The sequence below is a fragment of the Falco punctatus genome (assembly GCF_963210335.1).
Source record: "Falco punctatus genome assembly, chromosome: 9".
NCBI classification, from domain to species: Eukaryota; Metazoa; Chordata; class Aves; order Falconiformes; family Falconidae; genus Falco; species Falco punctatus.
The window spans coordinates 47,760,728-47,783,722 of NC_137589.1; the positions used below are offsets into that span (position 1 = coordinate 47,760,728).

Genomic DNA, 22,995 nt, shown 5'->3' on the forward strand with positions numbered 1-22,995 from the left:
ACAACAAATGGAAGACACGATTAGTCAAACTCCAGTCCCCAAAGAAAAATGTTTTAAGACTGTTAGTGGACCTACACCCTCAACGAGACCCGTATCATCTCTATTTGTGCTGATGAAAACCTCTGCCAAGAGCTGTCCCCATCCTTTTTGCTCACACTGGCCAGGCTTCAGCCTTGTTGCTGAAACCCTGGCTCCTCAATGCTGCCGCTTCCAGCCTTGCTGAGACGCTAGCATCTGGTATTCAGCCTCCGTGCCCACAGACATACCCCCCCCACTTTCCTGAATTTAGATTTGCTGTACCCCAGCAATTATTCAGGAATAGCACCACGTTAGAAAAAGCAGATGGTGAAGACATGCCTGCAGACAGGATGACATCTGGCTTATGTTACCTTTCTAGCAGCATCCTTAGCTCGTAGCAAGCAGGCACCCTAATTAAACCAACCCCACCACGTTCAGCGTGAGTCTTTCGGAAGGCAATCTGCACCACCTTCGCCCAGTGGCTTGTTTCATGCCTGTGGGCAGAGGCCCAGGTGTCTTCTGACCTTCCAGAAAGGTAAGAGTGCTTTAATCCTCTTACAATGGACTATACTGAGCTCGTTTTCCTCTTGCAGATTGTACTTGCCCCAAAGGAATCCACGTAGTGGGAGGGCCACAAGTGGTTTGATTTATACGGAAGAATGAACTAAAAGCTTTCAGATACTATGGCAAACAGATAAAATATTCATGGACTTCCATACAGAAGAGAGATGAGCAGCACTGAAAAGAATTACAAAGAGGCTTCAGGAACTGTGGCAGAACTCTGAAGCCAATGCCACAAATGTCCATAACCTTTTGAAGCCTTGGGTGTGGAAGAACGGGATCCGAGCGGAAAACCCTGGCTGTGTGGTGCTCTCCAAGCCGAAGGGAAGAGCCCAGCAGCAGCAGTCACTGCTCTTGCCAATCACTGGAACTCGCTTGTGGCTGAACTTCAGGGAACACAAAAGGAAAATGGAGCGTGAGCAAAGTGACCCAAGGCCCCATCCATGGGTGGAGCCCCCATGCTGGCTTGAGACCTGTACCAGCAGGGCTGGTGAGAAAAGGCTTGTTTAGTCTATCATCATGTACCAGCACAAGGAGTATGATCAAGATGCGAACATGGCATAAAACAGTCAGAAATGTCTCTCTGGTCACATGCCTTTAAGTCAGAGCTTGAAAACTGATCATGCAAATCAGTGGGTTCTCCTGGCAAGCCCAAGTCATCCATTTCTGAAGAACTTGGGGTTGGATTTTAGTGGAAGCTGAGACCTCCAGACTTTGACAGCAAGTTCTAGCAATACTTCAGAGACAAAAAAACCCCAAGCCACTCTTCCTCAATCCAAAGTCAGGAAACCCTCAACCCTTCTGTTGAAGCAACAAACTTGCCAGACAGCATCATGGAACTACCCTGGCACGTCATTTTTACTGGTCTTGTTAAATATACCAAGTGTGACACTGGAAACTGGGAGCTGAACTGCCTGTAGGGTTCTTTCGAGGAGTTCACAGCTGCAGGAAAAGGGCAGGAGAAATTTGCAACTGCAAACACGTTAGTTACAAAAACCTATCCTGTCTGCATCCCTCATCACTGCCCTGTCACACTGGTATAAGAAACAAAGCAGATTCTTTGCCTAGTATTTGGACAAGTAAATACAGCTGTATCTGAGCTTGGCATGGAAGGTTGAAAACCCTGTGACCAGAAAGCCGTGTGAAATGCAGAGCGGCTCCTGCCAGCCAATGCCTCAGACCTTGCAGAACTGCCAATTTCTATGACCTGTAGTGAGACAGACTTCAGTTCTCAAAAAGTTCCGAGATGAGATGCTAACTGTGGCCCCATCCACCTACTGAATTTTCTCAGAGCAAACAAGTGTTTCTTTCTGAGCTATGGCTTAAAGCCCAGCGTGTGAGACTTCCAAGTCCTACAGCTGTGCAGCACTCCGTGGCTGTGCCCATACCCATCTCTGTTTCTCAGTGAAAGCATAAGCGAACAGTATAGCTGGGTGGGGATGGGTTTTTTTTCTTTTTTGTTTTAATTAGGCAAGGCATTCAAGCTCTTGGAGAGAAACCAGGACAGCTCTTTGTGCAAAAGGACAGAAGAGATGGCCTTTCTGCAACATTTGACTCAAGCATCAGAAGCGTACCGGTACGCTGAAATACCAAAATGGATTACAGACCCTGCAGTTAAGGCTTTGGCTCAAAGAACCCCAGAGTGCTCAAAAGAAAACTTCTCAAAGACTTGCAAAACTTCTGTCGTGCTGTGGGAGCACACAGCAGAATCGTGACGGGCTGTGAAGCTCAGAGACTAATCTGATGACAAAACATACTATGTTAAGGAAGTAACAAAAAGTAAGCAGTTAAAAAGACCTTTGCAAAAGAACAGGAAGAAGCCGATTAAGCTTTTATCATTTCGGTTTGTGCCATTTCACATGTGATACAGGAGTTTGAAACAAACATTTGCTCTCAAATATAGAGCTGAACAATCTTAACTTCAGATTTAAAGGATGAGGACAGTAAAGCCGCACTTTGCAAAGAGATTCCATTTCCCAGGAAGAATTAGGTAGAAAAGAAATCAGTTGGACCAACAGGCTCAGCTAAGACAAGAAGTGTGTTTGGGAAAGTGATGATTTATTATTCTCTCCTTCCTTTAACTCATTATGAAATGGACTATTGCCAATCGTAAGGCAAAACAATTATAATACAGACTCCCACAGTCCCATTTGTAGAGTCAATTACATTAAGACTAGCATAAGACTTCAACAACAGAAGACTTTTGGTGAACATTTGTGTGTTCCACTTTCTAAGAAATGTCTTTGTTTCCTCAGTAGGGCTGCCGTCTAGGTGAAACAGCAGCAGAAGTTTTACAATCCATAGCAAAGTCATTAACTAAAGGTTCAATCCCAGCTTCAATTGAAGGCACAAGGCCAAAGCAACACAAGTCAGCTGGACCTGAATAGTCTCACTGAAGTTATCTTTTTTTTTTTCTTTGTCTCCAGTTTTAAGCCTTCAGCTTTTAGCCAAGGCTCAGCTCCTCAAAAACAGAAACCTACTCCACAAGCATTAACAAGGAAGGTGTTTCCTCCCACATTTCAACAGCATTTTCCTTCTTTACTGTTATGTCAAAGAAAACAAAAGTCTTAGGAGCAAATCTGTTGTGCAGACAAAAGGCTACAGCTACTGGATTCCACTGCACACGCAAGTGAGAAACTAATTTCCAGGGTTACTGGTGGCAGGTGAACTAGAGGAACATGAACACTGTGCACAAACTTTGTCATGTTTTGCAAATCCCAGGGTCTCTTTGATGACAGAAAAAGGTGCATTTAAATAGTTTGTAAAATTTGTCCATTTCCGTAAGCCATCGTTGTACATGGAATGATAAATATTCTTTAAAACACTTAAATAGTGGTCCCAGCTTCTGACTCCAGCGAACAGAACTGATCAGCATAAAACAAATAAAGATGCATCTTCCTTTACAAATACTATAAAATACATGTACCCCCTCAGCCACTGAAAAATTAACCATTACAGTCAGATTTCATTAGTTCCACTTAGCAGCCCTAGATTGGGAGGGGACTGTACCTCACTGTCACTACCACGCGCCTGCGTTACTTCCCACTGCTCCCATTAATGTGAGGGGAAAGAACATTTTGGTGAGAACCACCTCTTTCAGAAATATGCACAAGGACATTTCTGAGAACTTACTGGTGGATACAGGACTGTCCAAGTAGCTACAAGTAGCTTTTCCAAAAGGAAAAGCACTATAGAAAGCCGATTTCCAAATTCATGGTTTAAAATCTATTTGCACATATAAAAATGAAAGATCCCAGGGCTCCCATAAGATTCCTGCCAAAAAAAAAAAAAATGGTCTGCTTTGTCTTCAAGCAACTGAACAGATTTCACTAATTCTATTTGGGACCAGGAATTCTTGCAATACGTTTAGATTGCTTGCTTTTAATACTATCAATGAAAATAATTCTACCCAGAGTACTCCTAAGGGGGGGAAAAAAATTTCTCCACAGTCCAAAAAATTATGAAGGTGAACTTTGCTGTACATTTGTACACTTGTTTTGAGTCAACAACCACCTTACAATGCAGTATCTGGACAGGAAAGGACGGAAGAAGGCTGACTTAGAATTATACCTAATGTGCTCACAAGCTTTCCCAGTGCCCAACCTCAGAAAGCAGCTTTCAGTCAGAGTACCTGAGTCTAACTGATGCAAATAATATATAAAATGTATGTGTAGTTTCACTTGCGTTTCACATTATCTCCTGCATTCCTGCAGATAAGTTAAAAAACTGCAATACTTCTACAAAATTATATACCACTTTGAGCCAAACCAGCAGCAAATTCTTTTCCATCATTCATTTCAGATACAGCTTCAACAGATTGTTCAAAGTGCTCTATAAAACTAAGACACTGTACAACAGATGCTTTGCTGCCACTTCCTTCTTCTAACGTGATGCAGCATAGCTCGGTAGTTTGGAATGACATCAGAGTATCAGGAGCAATACTGACAGCTTTGCTTCTACCTGGGACATTACACTTCTTTGTTTATTCCTCTGAACACCTGAAACACCACACAGTCTTACGAAGGAACAGTGTGTTTCAGCAAATCCAGAATAAACCAGAAACCTGTAGGCTTACTCCTTCTTTCCAGGAACAATCCTGTGCTGTAAGACTACTTGCTGCATTCCTGATATTTAATGAGCATTTAGTAAGACTGATGTGAGTGCATTCTGGTTCTCCAGAGCCCCATGAATGTCATGGTCCACACCTCTGTTCTCTGAACCTCATCATCAATACCAGGAAAACCAGCTCAGTATGGCACAGCTTGTCCGTCCCAGAACCAGGGATTAGATTTAAGACTGACATGACTTCTCCAAACCAGAGATGCTTCCCCCAAAGGTTTCATTTGTTTAAGCCAAAAAAAAGGTGCAATATAGCATCTCTCCTCAAACCCTGAAAAGTATAGGGACTTGAAGATAAAAATGCCACCACTAGAAGATCTACTGACACCCAGTCTATGCTGACACCCAGATAGGGAGTGGATGAGCTTCTGTGTTAAATACATATTTGTCAAGGTTGATTAAGTCTATGTCGTCTGAAAACAGCAGAAACATGTATTTGAGTGTTTCCCCAAGGAAGAAGCTCTCCATCTTATCACGTGGCTCTGGATTACTGGGATTCTGGACGTTGTTAATGGAAGTATAACCACCTGTAGGAACCTGTGCCAAAAAAAAAAAAAAGCAGATTTTTTTTATATTTCAATATACTAAAATAAATTACTTTTACTTCTTAACATCCAGATGCACTTGGAAATAGTAAGTGCTAAGAAACAGATCAGCATGTTTTTCATTTCAGTCTTGGTTTTCGTTCACATATAAAACTTCAGTTATGAAAAAAAATCTCATTGTTTTTTAAAAGAAACCACAAGGAGGATAAAATGAAGTTAAATGTCCATATGCTTAATTTAAAAAGGTACCACAAAGAGCATCCCCTTGAAGTTTCTGGACAAATGTAGAGAAAGTAGTGCAACTTCTACATTTGACTTGCTCAAAGTACCATACCTATTTCCTCTTAAGAGCAGACCATGGATATTTAATGACCACTGGCATCTAGGCCGCACTTTTACAGCATATCAGAGTGATATCTCCATGAGCACTGTAGTCAGAATGAATACAAAACCCCCTCAATTAAAGCATTAATGCCATTTCATGGCAGTATTTATTTTTTTTCCCAACTTTAACCAAAGGGTTCCTTCAATCCAGCCAGGTCCTTCTCAGCCTCTGAATTCTAAAAAACGTAACAGCAGAGATCCTAACGGCTTCCAAGAAGAAGCAGAGACATTTCGGTAGTTTGTGTACAGCTTCTGCATTTTACTTTTTAAGCAATGTAATGCAAGTTCTTTCCTTGAACGCACTAAGCGTATCTCAAACTGTAAGGCACCGCATAAACTGAATTTTATTGTGGGTTCTTGCAAATTTCCCCACAGGTACCTGATGACTCTTGAAAGATAACAGGTTTCCAAAGTTCTTGTTAGAGAGCAAGTGAGCTAATACAGTCCTGACAGAAACAAGGTGATTATAAGTTGACCTTACCCGTGTATATTTATTGAAATTCTGCAAGATTTCCCAGCCCCAGTCTTGATATTTCTTATCACCAGTGAATCTATACATATAAAAAAGGCTTTCCACAGTTTCTGGTCGCAGTAAGTTGTGCCTGTCTGCAGGCTGGAAGAGAAAACAAAAACAAAAAAAAAACCAACAAAAAGGCAAGAATAATTCAGACAGGGAATTTCCTCAAGGACACAAGCAGGAAGAAAACCAGCAGTTCCCATCTCCACCTATTCCAAAGAGTTCAGTATGCATAACAGCTTCTAAATACACTACAAGATTAATTAAAAACAAAGGCTAGGATACACCTAGACTAGCGAGGCAGCAAAACAACAAGCTGCTCCACAGAGCACATCACCAATACCCAGCTGGCAGTTTCAACAGCAGAATAGAGACACAGAAGAATCACTGAGTTACAGTTCAGACCACCTATCTGTTCACCTTGATTTCCACATCTTTGTGGCCCTTTTGCGCATGAAGATTGAAGTGCACGATCTCCGGACTCAGGCCTGTCTCTACTTGAGCATACATCTGGTAACAGGTTTCTATAAGGGCTTCAGCCAATTTCATATGATCAGCAGTCAATCCATTGTGTGCTCCCAGTGCCAAAGTACCAGGCAAAAAGCAAACCAAGTGATCCTGCAAGACAAGACAACTCTTACTGTGGAAAAAATGGCACGTGAATACCTGTTTGTTGTGTGTGCCTCTGTGTCCCTATGTGTGTGTCTTTTTTTTTTTTTAATTCTTTCTCTTCTTCAAAACACATTTCAGGTACCAAGAACTTGAGGGTAACATTTTAACAATCTGATGTAATATAGCATAAGGCAGGCAGTGTTATTAGAGACACCATTAATTTGGAAAATGTACAAGACACTGGGTTTATGTAAAGTTCTTGAAAAAGAGGTCCCAGGACAGGGCAAGGAAGAAGAGTGTGGTTTTTGGCACACATTACATACCAACTCCTGAAGGGGGGGGTGGGCAGAATCACCTAAAGGTTTCTCAATAGACACACCTAAAGGGACAAACCGACCATTTGAATTTAATTTTAAACTTAAAATGGTACAGAGATGGGAGTCAGCCACAGAAAACAAAGCTTTGGAGAAAGGGGAGAGGTCAGCTGAAGGAGATTTTCTTCATTCTGAAATAATCACCTTAGCATTACTGCAAGAGAGGTAACATCTGTGCAAAGATCGTTAGACTCACTGATACAACTGGAAAACACTGATAAGCCTTCAAGCATACTTCTGCCTGGAAGCTTGCCCCTTTCTTGCAACTCTATTATTTAGGGTAATAGCAATTTTTTACCCCTCATGTCTATAAAGCACCAAAGAAGCAAGAGCATGATTTTTCTAAACTCTGGGATACAGCTGGTTCCCATTCTCACCACTAGCCCTCCAAGACTCTTGTTTACTGCCAGCTGAATGCCATGGATACCAGGCACCTTGAACAAAATATCACTGGTTCTTCATGTATATATGCAAGAGGGGCACCTGAGGACGATCGTGTAAAGAGTATTTCTGCTTGCTTTCCCAAAACAGAAGAACAGCAATGAAAAGACTGCAGGGACTTTCTTGCTCAGCTTTTAGTTGCTACAGCAAACAATTTGTTCAAAGAACAAGAGGAGTGGTGTTACTTCAAGAACTGTGGAACATAATTTAGTTAGATTTCAAAAAAAACTCAATTGTCAAAGTCAGTTGAAGAACACATCAGAAAACAGGTTGTATAAAATGCCCAAATATTCAATTTGCAATACAAGACGGACTGTCCTCCTTCAGGGGCTAATCCACCACTGATACTCCGAATGTAAGAACTGCAGATTAATGTCACATATGGAATTTCAAATAATTCTTACCATTCAGAATGAAATCTCATGTCTCATCATCCAAAACCAGTAAAAACTCTGGTGGACAAGCAGCACCTGTATGGACCTTTAAAAGCTTTGTCCAGTCCTAAAGGAAATGGTTGAGTGTGGAGATTGTCAACACAGACATAGGAGACAAACAGCCCCTTCTCCAGCTGGCCAGGGTGAGATTCCTGTCAAGCCTTTCACCCAATAATAACTGATCAAATACCAAAACTCCTCCCTGGAACAGAAGCAAGTGTACTGACACATGCAGAAATCTAAGCCAAATCTATCTGTCCGAATTAAACTCTGTCATATCTTGGGAAAAGGAAGCCCCTTTACCCAAAACCCAGACTCCAGCCCCACTCACAGCCAGTTTGGAAAACATTTGGGAAATTCAAATGCAAGAAGCACTTGCTGAAAAACAGAACTGAACATCTCAAAAATGCTACACCAATAAACCAACCAAGTCAAAGAACTCACTAAAGCTCACTTCAGGAATCGAAAAAGTATGTATAAGGCTACACATAATTTAATAATACACCACTCATCTTAAAAAAAGGCCACATGCACACACGCTATACCTGCACTTACACAAGATCTTTAACTGAAAGATCCTAAAACGCATTCTAAAGAGTATGAATGCACAAATTAAGAGCAGGGAGTTAAGATCAACCAATATGCCCCACTGGCAAGCAGCATACTTTTTACTCAATAACTGTACATGTAGGAAAAGAAACAAGTATCACAAATGGACAGAATCCTCCAAAATTATCAGGTTGGGTTTTTTGGTTTTTTTTTGACCCAGTAATACAGTATTAGATCACCTGTTTCTTTTGAAGGTAAACCTGAAAAGCCAGGTGTGTAAGGGTTCACACATATTGAATTACGGAAAATAAATAATACACAGAAAAGGCATTACCTCAACAGTTTCAGGTACTGGAATTTTATGATCAAAAAAGGGGAAGGGGAGGAGAGAGGAAGAAAATTTGACTCCAGCAGCAAAATGTTCAGGCTTACAGGAACAGAAGTGGATTTCCTAGATTAACCCAAAGGGAAGGCCCCTGGTTTGCACAGGTGACTAGTATCTACAAACTAATTACTCAGTACTGCCATCACACTGGCTATATATAGTCTGGGCTTTTTTTTTTTTTTTCTCCTGAGTTTTTTTTCTTTGAAGGGGGGAAAGAGGAAAGACAGAAAAAGCAGCTTTCCCTGTCCATATGTTGATTTTTTTGGTGGTGGTGGTTTTTCTGTTTTCTTCTGTTGTTTTTTTAAATGCAGTTGTACTTCTTACCATCTTGGCACTGAAATGGCCATGAGCAAGCTCTCCTACAAAAGTAAGCTTCTTGGGTTCTGATCGCTGAAGAAGATGCTTTTTCACTCCTTCTATGGCTCTCATATAGTCTTCCAACAGTCTGTGAATTAAAATCATTCCCAGTTGGCTCACATACATACAGTCAGAACACATTTAATCACAGCTGATGTTCAGCTCAATCCTTTTGGAGACAATTATTTCAGTTTCAAGAACAGTATTTAATCAAATGTGAAGACTGACAAAATGTCTTCAAGTCACCATCAAATGGACATTAATTAGTTAAGTTATCACTACCACGTAGGAATATTGGGTTTACTTTAAGTAAACTCTAAATTTAAGTATTAAAGAGAACATATCCCCAACTGTTTCTAGGCAGTAACCAGATTCCATTTACTTCCTTTGTATAGATGCACCTGCTGATATAAAGACAAGCCTCAGAGAGGCATGTTATCGCTCTATATGCATTAAACCCATGAACAAGTCCAACATAACTGGCTTATAAGCAGATAAAAACTGCTTAGATTTTTTGTCTTGTTTTGGCAGAAGCCTTCTCTTCTAGCATCTCTAGTTCCTCTGCTCCTTGCAAATGTTCTCTTCCACCTATCCAGTGCAGGTAAGAGAAACTTAAGAGACCAAAAGCAAAGTTTACACAAACGTCAAACTTCAGCCTCCTCTTATTTCTGAGGAAAGTTATTCCTTATGGATTAAATCTCCCACCTCAACCATCCTGTAGGATTCACCTTTCCCTAACAAGCTCAGAGAAAACATAGACATTGTTGGTGAAACGAAGTATTATCAATATTTCAGAAGTGTCTAATTACACCCCCCATCTACTGCAAAGACTTCATTCTCTTCTCCTGTCTATAACACTCCTCACATCTGATGTGCTGAGGAAGAACAGTTTTCTGAAGAGAAGTTCCACAACTAAGCCTAACTCACACTGTTTTTGTATCAAGTTACCACAGGTCCTTATTTCTTGCTTAGCTTGCTTTTAAAACAGTGATATTTTCAGTCAGCTATTGGGCACTTACATTATTTCTCTTTAAGCAGCAAACTAAACCAGAAAGTTTTACAGCTCACATAATTCTCACATCAATATGAGAAGTGGAAAGAACTTACTCATTTTCTTTTTTCCCACCCTGAATCCATTGCTTGAGTAAATACTCATAGTAGCTGTCAGCTCTGGCTCCCAGAGTATAGACACCCAAGTGAGTGAACTGCCCGCTGTTGGTGTTTATGAACATAGGCACTAGTCCATCATTTTTCCCTGAGAGGGTGTGAACATGCTTCATCACCTCATCTACAGCTTTCTAAAAGAAAGAATATAGCAAACATAAATTACAGGTAGGAATGATACACAAAACTGTGGCTAGTAACTTCAGGCTGATGACAAATCTTTAAATATTCTTCCTCAAATTAGCATCAGGAACATCAAGTTCAGCTTGTGCAATATATTAAATACAGGGTTGCAAACTTTCTGACTTGCAAAACATGTTGTTCTGGGTACATTTAAGTACTCTGAAAGAATTATAACTATTTCCATTCCTTCAAGTAAGCCCACTCAAAAGCCAGTACTACGGCACGAGACTATGACCTGACTTATTCATATTTACAAAGTAGAAGTCCGGCTAAAATAACAACTACATGAATCATGCAGTAGCTATAATTTCTTTAAATAACTGCACTCTTCAAAACTTGAGCTATGGATACAGTTTACAACAGTAAAACAACATTGCCAAACAAAAAGAAGAGTGGAAAGTATTCTTTTCCCTGGAATTATTTTTATTTCAGCTAACTCTTCCTTACACTGTGACCTGCTGTGAGACCCTTATCTAGTGAATCACATTTTAGCTCCCTGGATGCAACACCAAGGTTTTGTTCGTTGCATTTACGTAATGGCATCAAGAAACCGCACACAGAATTCTAACAACATTAAGCAAGGCACAGTTTCACAGTCCCCTATTTAGGGGGAGACTTATTTTTTCAAACCCTGACAACCTAGCGTCAAACAAAAATACTAATGATAACAACTGGGGGTGGGGGTGGCGGGGTGCGGGTTTTGTTGTGGATTAGTTTTGCTGTGAGCTTTTTGTTTGTTTTTAATCAAAAGCTGTTTCTGAGGGAGAAAAATAATTTACCTCCACTATTACTTTTTGGTATCTAAGAAAATAATTGGAATTACTTAGTTTCTTTTCCTTCCCTCATCTAAAGTTTCTCAACTCATTTAACATCACTTACAGACTACAGAGACCACGTGTATTGATGGAGTGTCAGTGGTGGAGCTATAGACAGGTGGAAAAAGAGAAAAATATCAGCTGATTCTTCCATACCTGGAATTTCTCATCTCCAGTGAGACGAGAGAGCTCCCTAAATTCCAGCTGAATACTAGTCACCTCTGCCACAGTGCTGTCGGATGTCCAACGAGGTGGATGTGCAGTGCCCCGGCCAATGTTGACATCTGAATATGGTATCTTGGAGGGGGTCTTGAATGCTGGCATAAGCCTGTTCCCAATGTCTTTCTAAAGAAAACCCAAGAGCACAGGACAAAACAACAAACAAAACAAAACCTAAATACATGAACACATGCACACCCCTTCAGATTTTCTTTCACAAAGCAGAAAGAAAAAGAGAGGATAGCAGCTTAGTTTTAGATGGTGCAGGAAAACCAAGAATTAGAAAGGGTCATGGATCTATTCATAGTAGTGACTACAGATTTTCTACCTTGTTCCTAGTATTGCATGCCTCATTTGAGTCTGCAATCCCTAGCCACGTGTTGTAATTCTGAAGTCATTGGCTGCATCTAACTAATCTAAAGAGGTGGCTGACGCTGTAAGACACACAGAAAGGGTGACAAAAGACAACTATTACTCTTTGCCAACCATTTATTTCCTCTTTTGTTTCATGAACTTTATTATGGTCAGCTCTTCATCAACAGAAGAACAGGCATATAAGAATACCTGATAAAACACAGCAAGGCTCTCAGGTTATCCAGAGAACAAAAAGAAGCACAGGCTTAAAAGATTAATGGTAAATCCCTTCCCACTGCTTTAAATTTGAAACTATTAAAAAACAGCAACATTTAACTTTCTGATCAATTTTCCCTGAACTTTGTCCAATATGGAATACATAATCCAGTTTCATTTGTAAGAGTAGTCACTCACAGCTTTTTCCAGGAAGAGGCTATCTCCGGTGAGATGGTAGGTGCTCAGCAAGCCCCCCAGAATACGAATAGTGCTTTCAAAGAGGTTCACATCCACATTCTTATCAAACACTAAATCATTTGCTACCCATTTTCTTGCTTCTTCAAACTCTGCAAAGTATGAAAGGTAGTTCAGTTATGAACTTCTGACATGTTCCAACAACTAGACTAGAGACATTAGTATTCCATATATCCATGACACTTACTTATATCTGTCTACAGAGATGATAAAACTCAAAATGAAGAGCACATGCTGGAAGAAGTTTGCCTACCACTGGCTTAATTCTTATTCAGTACACACCACAGATGCACAGACAGAAATACCCAGCAAAATAAAATAAGTTCCTAATAGTCTAAAAAAAAAAAAAAAAGAAGAAATTGAGGATTTTTTATTAAAATACAAAATTGAGATCTTTTAAGTCCACCCGTTTGACTTGTCAATTAGTTACATTTGCACAAGAGCCTTCTTAACTTTTTAATTAAATCTTATTAAACCAAAGCTGTTATCTACTAAAATCAGTTACCAGCCATTAGTATAGCCTTTAGCCAGGCAAAGTCCTGGGAAGCCTGCATTTTACTTCAGCACTTAACCCATAAAATCCAAGTATGCATTTTTTTCTCTCTAGAAAGAAGAATGGTTTATCACTGATTCAAAAAAGAAATGTAAAAGAAAAAGCCATTTTAGATTCAACAGCCAACTTAGCAGTAGCATCATTCAATGACTGCTTTTGCACAGGGTCTATGTGCATGTGAGTTAGTTTGAGATAGCTTATGCCTTTAACTGTGAAGACTAAGCTAAGTCACACCTTCCAGAAACTCCTCCTTGTGAGCAGGCGCAGAACAACCAGTTTCCCAGAAATGGAAGGTATTCCACAGGAGATTAAAGCAAAAGGATGCCTCTTTGTTCTCATGAGAAAAAATGTCTTGGATGTTGGGTTAATATTGGGTAAACTGAGAAGAACCACAGAAAAAATTCTGCTGTCACGTTAAGCACAATCTAGCAGTACAACAGAAAAGGTAAGGTCCTCTTTGACAGAAACGTCAGCATTCATCAGCTTAGAAGAAAGATAGGTAATGTCAAACAGAACTTTCGTTTATATAGCATTTGTTATTCAGAAGAAACCCCAGGAGCTTTCTAAAGCAATCAGCAAAAGAACTGCTACAAAATATGAACAAGCTTTCACCAAGAACCCATTTTCAACACATCTAAATTACTAATAACTTATTTTTAAAGCTCTATGCAGTTCACGATTATTTTTGTATGAAAAAAATCTGCACACTGTCAACTTGATGAAACTTCAAGATAGCCTGCTCAGACCTAGAGCTGCAGACAAATGATGTGGAGGTTCTGTTCAATTTAATATTCTACACAAACTTCAAAGGCAGAAGAGACAGAACCATGAAAGACTTTGACTGTTCATTGTCCCCTTACTAGCAGCTCTGTTCTTCCTATCTTCACACAAAAAATTGCATGATTGATAGAAGTTTACAAAGGTGGCTATCTACACCAAGGTTAAATTGATACAGTTCCAGAAATTTTTAAATACCACTAAAAAAAACCTGCACCACAAAAAAAACCCCACAAAACAACAAACAAAAAAATCCTCTTAAATACTGAATAAGCAAGTTTTTTTTAACAGAATTACAAATTTTTGGCTTAGTTTTTAAAAACTCTTTGAAAGTTTTCTAACATAGTCAATTCCAGAATAAATGTGCAAAAATACAGACCACAGAGTAGTTCAGGAAAGAGGTACTGAATACTCTTTCTCCATCCATTGATTCCTTACAAAAACAACTTTCTTAAATCCAGATATGAAATATTAGTATTAGGTGTGACAGAACACAACCTAGGAGCTCACAGGCTAACTACACAAGACTGATGGGTAGAGAGCCTACAATGTATAACGGCACAAAGATAGCACTAGGGTTTTAGGACAGAAACAAAAGTCAGGAGGCTTATTAACACATTCCTCAGTTTCTAGCAGATATACCCATTGTTATATGTAACAGCAGAATTATTTTTTTTCTGGCTCAAAATTCTATTCCAAGAAAAAGTGTCCTTTAATATAGTAGAGGGTGGTTTTATATTTATTTTTATCCATAAAAACTGAACTTCTTTGCCACACGCAATAAATGTTCCCCTCAAAGAACTCTAAACGTGTACTGCCTGAACAGAAAAATAAGGAATTATTTTAGAGGGGGTGGGGAAGCGAGGAGAAAAAAAAATACCTTCTTTTAAGCCTAAAATCCACATAGTATCCAAGGCATCAATTAAGGTAAGCCCAAGTCCAAACCATTCGCTGTAAGACTTTGACAAAGGCTTCAGCTCATCGTGGCCCCAGGCAAAATCTTTGTATCCTTTCCATGCGTGACGGAAGGCTTCTATCACAGCCATCTGACGTTCATTTATGGGCACTGCAAAAGGAAGACAGCACCTCGCTCAAGACTTCTGGCAGGGGAGTTATGCAGCTATACCAAACACCATTTTGCTGCATTCTACCCAAAATAAACTTTCTTCCACACTACATGATCAGTGTAATGGAAAAAACATGCTCATATTCTTTTCAGTACAGCCTCTCCTCTATGGAATAACCAGTCAGTGTTTCTGGTGCAATTTAGCCAGGTGGAAAGAGAGATCTCTCCCTGGCAAAAAAAAAAAAAAAAAGTCACTTACACAGATAAAACAATCACATGCACAGCTGTTACATGAGTATCAATAAAGCTCAAAGACCTGAAAGTCAGGAAATATCAGAATTAAGATTGCTTAAATCAACTGTAATTCAGCTGCTGAATACATATGCTTAACAATACAATCCTCAGCTAATTTACCACATACCATTTTTTCTTCATCTTCCTGGTCCTATTCATTGCTTTCTTCTAAATTTAAAATCAGCTATGTGAAGTGATTTCTCTTATTTTTTTTCATTTGATACAAAAAGGAAGAAAATTTACATTTTCCATCTTGAGCAAAGCCGTATCTTTTACCATGGCTTTACTGAAATTTTTGCTCGCAATTTGCCATGAAGTTGAGCTCATGTTACACTTCCAACACGAAAAACGTAATGCCCATTAGCTGTTCAGAGTTTTGCAACATTTCAGACAAAGATTTCTAGAGTGGGAAACACCAAGCAGCATAACTAACCCCATATATATTAAGCTAGCAAAAGCCAAATATATCACGTTGTAATATGCCACACTTATCATACCAGAACCTCCTCATATGAGCCCAGAAAGCAGAAAAACAGGTTCTTTACTCCACAAGGACAGCAGCTGCAAAACCAAATTCTACAGCTTTCTGGTAAGCCTTAAAAATAGTTCAGTTTAATTCAGGGAGGAAGTCACTTTCCCTGTATTTGCAGAACAAAAGGAAAACCACTGCTGAAAAAGGATGCTGTCCCCCTTTCAAGCTCTCTTTAGACCATCCTTTCTTGGAGAAAAGATGGGAATGTCTGCCTCCTCACAGAGGCTGTATTTCAAAGATTTGTCACTAAAATTTATTTTCAAATTCTGAAGGCTGTCATGGTGGAATAAGGATACTGAAAGGCTTGGATGTCCTAGGTAAATAACCTTTCCTACAGCTTTTTTTTCCTTTAATTAAAATAAATTAATTAAATAGATGTGTTCAGGGAGGAATTGCACAACTTCAACCACAGAAGTGAACAGAAATAAACTTATCATTAACTGCACTATTTACCTGGTTCCTTCTGGTCTTCAGCTTCCACAGATGAAGGTTTCTCTGGTTCCTTTATTTTAATAGATGGAGGTTCAGTGCTTTGGTCAGGTTCTATCACTGCTCCTCTCCAGCTGCAGTAATTAAGATTTAATTTGATCACAGAAAGCCATGCAAATGAATGAGATTTATCCTGCATTTCCTTTCTCCCCACAATACTTTGATAAAACAGAAGTTGCATTTTGTATCAAGGATCAAAATAATTATCCTGTCCACTAGATAATTTTTCTGTTCAAAGAAATTTGCACCAGAGAAATTTTACTGGATTAAGAAATGCGTTTTACAGGCTCTTGGAATTCCATCAAGTATCTTGGCAATGGAACTGAATAAAGAACTTCTAAAAAGAATTAAAACACCTGAGAGTGCTGCACTAAAAGTATTTGGCTACTTACAATTCTGAAATGATCAAAGGAGCCACTAACACTAAATACTACCACACGAATTATTATCATCAAAAAATCATGAATAAGCACAAAGGACTAGGTGCTTAAAGTACTTGTTTTACTACCAAGGGGTTCACAAGCCTTCCCTACCACCACAGATGCATAAATCAGTTTTTACAGGTTTTTATTAAAAATCTCACGAAGGAGAAGTCTTTCAGAATGGATTTGAGCTCAAGTTCATATCAAGATCAAACAAACTCGACCATGCTATTCAATACATAGATATGTTGACTCTGAGTTTATTAATATGCCTCCTAAGGGAACCAGGCTTACAGGACCTTTAAAGTTTATATTGTTTACAGTCAGCATACAGACTCACACAAATATCAAATAATTTCATTTCTTATTTTCATTCTTTAAATTTGTAACTAGTCTTCACTAGGCTTTCATTCCTATCCCAAGTTTTCCGGTTACCACCTGTTTAACTCTTGAGTTTTAGCAGAAGTGGAAGCACAGGGATAAAACTCTTCCAAGTCATTCTGAGAGGTATCAGATAATACTAACAGCCAAAATGCTGATGCAGGCACAGTTCTGACGCTAAGATCAGCTCAGCTGTACCAGTGCTGAAAAGGACACAAACATATTAAAAGCCAAGCCTAGTGTTCCAAATCTTAAGATCCGCTGCTGAACTTGTAGTAGTTTATATCCAACTTACATCCTTTCAGGTATACGCAAATCAAAAGATTTCAATCAGTAATACCTTAGGGAATAACTTACTATAAATATAATCACAGCAGCATAGACTCTCTGTAGAAGATATTACCATAGCTGTATAAGAGGGTCTTTGAACTGTATGATTAATCTTTTTTAAGAAAGAAGTGTATCTCATACAGTTACACGCACACAACCGCGTACACATCTATGGCTTCTTCCAGTTAAACTTGGGTTTACCGTGTTTAGTGGCATCACACCCCTAACCAACACTGACACTGGTATAATTTTCCAAGTCTGGCCAAGGACAAAGACACTTCTGACAGTATTATTGTATCAATACTGGTACATTAGTATTTACTGCAAAACAAATGGCAGAAACCTACAGACACTGAGAATTCTCCTGAGCTTTAAGAGTGTCTAAGCGTATTAGAAATATGGACAGCCTTGTAAGGCTCCAAATACTCTGCAGTTCTATGATGTAAACAGTAAAAACAGAAAAGCCACACATTCATTGAGATTAAATAAATAAACCTAGCAATACCAACAGCTGTCAGGCCAGACCTGAGAACAAATACATGCAAGGAAAGAAATCAACCTCAGATACAGACAAAAAAAGCCCTTACAATTTCCATTCCAACATCCAATGGGTCTTGACAGGGGCAAGGGGGGAGCACTGTAACTTGCTGGAAACACTTCTACCTGATAACGGATTTCTCTGTTTTCTCTTCTTTATCAGCCTGGACCGGCTCTTCTGCAGCCTTGCTGGCATCATGTCGGGTCTTCAGCCTCACATCCCTCCATGGGGGCTTGATCTGAAGATTGGAAGGACCACGCCGAACATGAGGTGGTTTTGGTGGCTTCTGAGAAAATAAAGAAAAAAACCATGCTTGGTATGTTGCAGAGATGGTAAAATTTCAAACCATAAATGAACAGCATTCCAGTGTCAAGCACAAACTTCAGATAAATCTTATTTTGATATCATATCAGCATGCAAGTTCTGCCCTGAATGGAAGGTATGCTAAAGACCTTGGGGTTTTGTTTGTTTTAAACTTTTGGAAAATTATCCCATCCTTAAGCTTACACTGATAAATCGCTTTTAAACTCCCCTACTGCTACCAGGTATTAATTTAACACAAAGCACTGCCAAAGGACTGTAAAGATATTTGATTCCATTTTACTAGGCACAACGAATTTTTATTCAAACCAGCAAAAAAGCATGAAAAAAAAAACTTACAATATGCCAGTGTTAGATAATACCAAAAATTACTATATAGTAATTTACATGTACATTTGTGCACAATGAGGGAAAAATTTAATACAACATTTTGTAGTCATTAACTGGAAATCCCAAATTTCATGAGGTAAATACATGAATAGCAACACAGTCACCAGTATTCCTCTACTCCGCTAACCCACACAGTCAGTTCATGTTTCTTTCCCGTCACACTCCACACAAATGTAATCCTTCAAAACCTACCAACATCTGTTCTGTTTGCTGCTATTTTTCAAGCTACAAAAAAAAGCTATTCCAATTCAGTGTGACGCTGACTCTACCCTGCATGTCATACTCAGCCACGACTCTACTTAGGCTCCTCACAACAACAGGACTGATGTCCGGAGCACTCCGAGTCCAAACAAATGAATCATAGCAGGGAAGTGAAGCCTCAAGTGAGAGGTCACTGTGACCTAAAGTCCTGGCACTCCTAGGTACACCAGTGATTAAGTAATAGTACACTGAACACAAATAAAAAAGGTAAAGCCAAGATATACTATACCAAAGCCCTTCCTGAGAGGAGTGCATTCCACCCAGAGCAGATTTCTATTGCAAGTTATAACTCCTTTCTCCTCAACAACTGCTGGAATCAAGCACCATCTGCAGCTTTCACAAACTTTTGTAGCTTTATAAAACTCATTTCTTCTCATAGTACCTGTGGTGAAAGCTCTGGGTAGTCTCCAAGGTTGGCATCTGCTTTCTGGGGTGCTGGCAGAACAGCTGGATTTGCCAACTTTAATCCAGGAATTTCTGGTTCTGTTCTCTGATCATCCAATGACTTGTTTGTTAGACCTAGACACAAAAAAACTGCTCAGCACAAGGAATCAACAGTTTAGGCTCCAGCTAGAAATTTGTAACATTTTGCTGCATTCACATACTAGATGCACCTCCAAAAAGCATTTCCATTCACAAAACTGATAAACACACAGGAACGGTTAGACACAAAGTGTCTTTTGGTATTAACACTCTCCCTTAACATACAAGGAGGCTGCTAAAAGGCACATGCTTTGTTTTTAATTGCTGTTATTTTAGACACTCAATACAGGCAGTAAGATAGTATCAAAAGTAAATGTGCCTTTGTATTGTAGAAAAGCTTGGAATTTCTAATCTGATGGACAATCAAAACCAAGAGAGGATTATCTTATTAATACTGCTTAGGTTTGGGTTACCAATATTGACATAATAGAAGAATCACACTCAGCCTCCAAATCTTAATCAGTTAAAACAAAACATTCTTCTAGTAGAGATAAACAATGAAAAGGCATATGAAAAATATTTGTGATTAAGCAGAAACAAGTCACTGAAACATGTCACATAATATCATCTCATAGATGTGGTTTAATGGATACACCCAGTCATTGTCAATAAAAATTAAAACTAGTTATAATAAATACAACAATCTCTTAAATATAATGCCCCGTTCTGGTAATTCTGAGCTATACGGAACACATACTTTTCCATGGTTCCCCCATGCTTGTGTATGAAATAACTCCACAGACTGCCAAGAAGGCAAACAGGAAGAGAATTACACTCCGCTGTAGTCGAGACAGCTGCTTCCATTTCTTTAGGAGAGAAAATAAGTAAGAGGAAGAGTATTTAGCACAACATTAAGAGCCTACTCATTTGAAAATAAACTCTTATCAGTTCATTCAGAGCAAGAAACACAAACTGAGTAGGTTTAATTTTACCCTCTGTTTCCAACTGCAGGCATCCATTGCTTATTTTCTTTGATTAAGAGAAAAATAGAAATATAACATGCTAGCATAAGGCACAGCAGTCTCAGAGAAACATCAGAGCCACTTGCTCCAAGAACCTCAGAGACTGCCAAGTGCTGAGATTCCCAGAGAGCATCACCTACAGTGCACAGACTTTCATCACAACCTTTGCTGGCTGACCTGTGCATCTGCCCAGATGTCAACTGGGAAATAAGCCAAAAGCCTCTTTCCTCCCTTCTGGCTGGAGGGACAGAAAAAAGTCGCAGGAAAACTAAAAATATTACTGCAGCAAAGAAAAAAGGCTTAAATCAGCTAAGCACCTATCACTCGGCAAGAAAAACCAGGCATCATGCCTCTAAGCGCATGGATCTGCCACACAGAACAGGTCCTGCCACCACAAAGTCACCAACCTGCAGCAATACAAAAATGAAGTAAACCAACAGAATAATGAACAAGACAAACCCACAATGTTTTCAAGTTTAGTCCTGGGCAAAAACGTGTTTTTAAAACTGATGTATATACAGTAAGATCCTGCATGTCAGACAGCAAATGCTACATTAGCCTGAGAAAGAAGTTTTGTGCATTGAGAGAGAGAGAAGTTGGAGTTAAACGTTAACTGCTAACTTACCATTTTGTTAGTTTTCTAACAGTCCTATCAAAATTTACTAGAGCAGAATTTTGCTTCCAGTTACTGGTTTTGGCATACAGAGAGGAACCTGCAGTTTCCTACAAACCACTTTACACCCCACAGTGCTTCTCATAGTCCTTATCCTCTTAATAACAACCAGAGGCTGCAGATGTTTCAGTGAAGAATTGTCAATGTGTTCATGTTTCTGAGCCCCAAAGCACACATTTCCCATTTTCCTCCCACACTGCTGACAGTATGGAAATCCTGTACACCCTTCCCTACACACACCACAAGATGCTGATTCCACACCTTTACCTTCAGCTCTAACTGCACAGCAAACCCCATCATCATCTCCCAATTCAGAAGGATGCTTAAAACCCAGCAGCCCTGTGTTTCCTCAAGGTAGGATGGAAAAAAGAATCATTGACTGTGGTGTCTTGGGATGGGTGGGAATGAGGCACAAGAATACAACAGGGCATTTACCACCATCTTACTTCTTTTTTTTGCTGACAAAGAATAAGGATAAAAGGAAGGGCAAAACATCTTGTGCCCTATCCCCATACTTCCCTAGCTGTTAAAAAGAGAGAAGTTGCCATACCCTAAACAAGTTCTTCATATGCTCCATCTGACCACCCGTAAAGCCTCTGTAGTGGCTATACCTCATCTCCTATCTGCAACAAGGGTTATCTTGCCCTTTTGACTCACATTTTCCCACCCTCCCTCTCCAGCCCAAGACTCCCACTCCCTGCAAAGCTGCCTGCCCACTCCCTACCCCCAAGCAGACAAGGTCAATTCCACACGGCTCTGCCGGAGACCCCTCTTCTCACACTCAGCCTTCCCACCGAAAGCAGAACTGTTCCCTTTACTATCCCAGGGCAGAGGACGGTGGTCCCTCTTCAAACCCCCAAATAGCAGGCAAAGGCACCAAGACCAAATCTCACCCTGCCGCCACCCAGAGAGCGGGGCTGCCTCCCAAATGCCCACTAGCAGAGGGCAGTATTTCAAACACACACCATATCCTCCTGCCTCGGCTTTGTTCACCAAAATTAAGATGTAACTTAGAGCACCCTCAGCCAGCCTGCACTCCACAAACCCCTCCCGGGTGGGCAGATGCCACCCAAGCACTGCTGAGAGCAGAGCGCCCAGCCCGGGACCACCCCTCCCTAAAGCCCAGGGCACCCCCATCGTCAAGTGTTCACAGATTAGGCCTCCTTCCAAGCTCGGAATGGGGGGTCCCAAGCCAGGACCCCACACACACAGTCCAGATGCACTCAAGCCTAGGGACACACTTCATCGCCCACCCCCTACAGCCCGGCCTTCCCCAGCCCAACGGGGCTCCCTCATTGCCAGGTGCCCCCTGCACCCAGCTTGGCTGTACCGGTCCCCTCACGGCCCGCAGACCCCCGCGGCGCCGGGCCCCTCACGGCCCGCAGACCCCCGCGGCCCCCAGCCCCTCACGGCCCGGCGCCCGCCCTCACCCGCCAGCAGGAGCGCCGCCTCCAGGCCTTGCTGTTATTGTAGCCGCCGGCCCCCACCGCCTCCTCCGGGCTGAGGGTGACGGAGATGAAGTCCCGTCGCGGCGGCGAGGCGACGGCGGCGGCGGCAGCCGAGTACATGGCGGCGCCTCAGGGGCCGCTGCCCACCCGCCCGCCACCCCGCGCGCCGGCCGCCATCATCACTCCTCCCAGCACAGAGCCGGGCGGAGCGGCCGCTTCCGGGTGCCGCTCTAGCCCCACAGCACTTCCGGGACTCTATGGCACCCCCGGCGAAGCCGCAACCTAGCAACGGCGGCCGCGGGGGGACCGGCCCGCCACGGGGGAGCCAGGGCCGGCACGGCGGCGGGGGTGGCTGCCGGGGACGGCGGCAGGCTCCGGCCCCCCTGAGCGCGGAGGGAGCGTGGGGGCTCGTTCTTCTCACCGCAGGCAGGGCGGCGGCAGCCACAGCCTTCACCGCCTCAGGGAGCGCGGGGGCCCTGCGTCCCTGCCGCCGGTGCCACCGGGGGCCGCAGCACTCGGAGGGGGACCCTTGCGACCCCGAGCAAAGCCACCGCTCTTGCTGGCACGGGCACC

At 41.2% G+C, this 22,995-nt stretch overlaps 1 protein-coding gene across 1 annotated transcript; it reads right to left on the reverse strand.

The window, feature by feature from the left end:
* Positions 1 to 2,616: 2,616 nt before the first annotated feature.
* MAN1B1 (mannosidase alpha class 1B member 1) lies at positions 2,617 to 22,645 on the reverse strand. The gene is made up of 13 exons (XM_080402186.1): positions 22,405 to 22,645; positions 20,037 to 20,145; positions 19,239 to 19,375; positions 18,010 to 18,170; positions 16,178 to 16,287; positions 14,713 to 14,898; positions 12,446 to 12,594; positions 11,615 to 11,803; positions 10,404 to 10,594; positions 9,264 to 9,384; positions 6,565 to 6,762; positions 6,109 to 6,240; positions 2,617 to 5,235 (listed from the first exon to the last, which is right to left on the reverse strand). Exons 1-13 carry the CDS (start codon positions 22,540 to 22,542, stop codon positions 5,032 to 5,034), a joined length of 2,025 nt encoding a protein of 674 aa, XP_080258312.1. The 5' UTR covers positions 22,543 to 22,645; the 3' UTR covers positions 2,617 to 5,031.
* Positions 22,646 to 22,995: the final 350 nt, after the last annotated feature.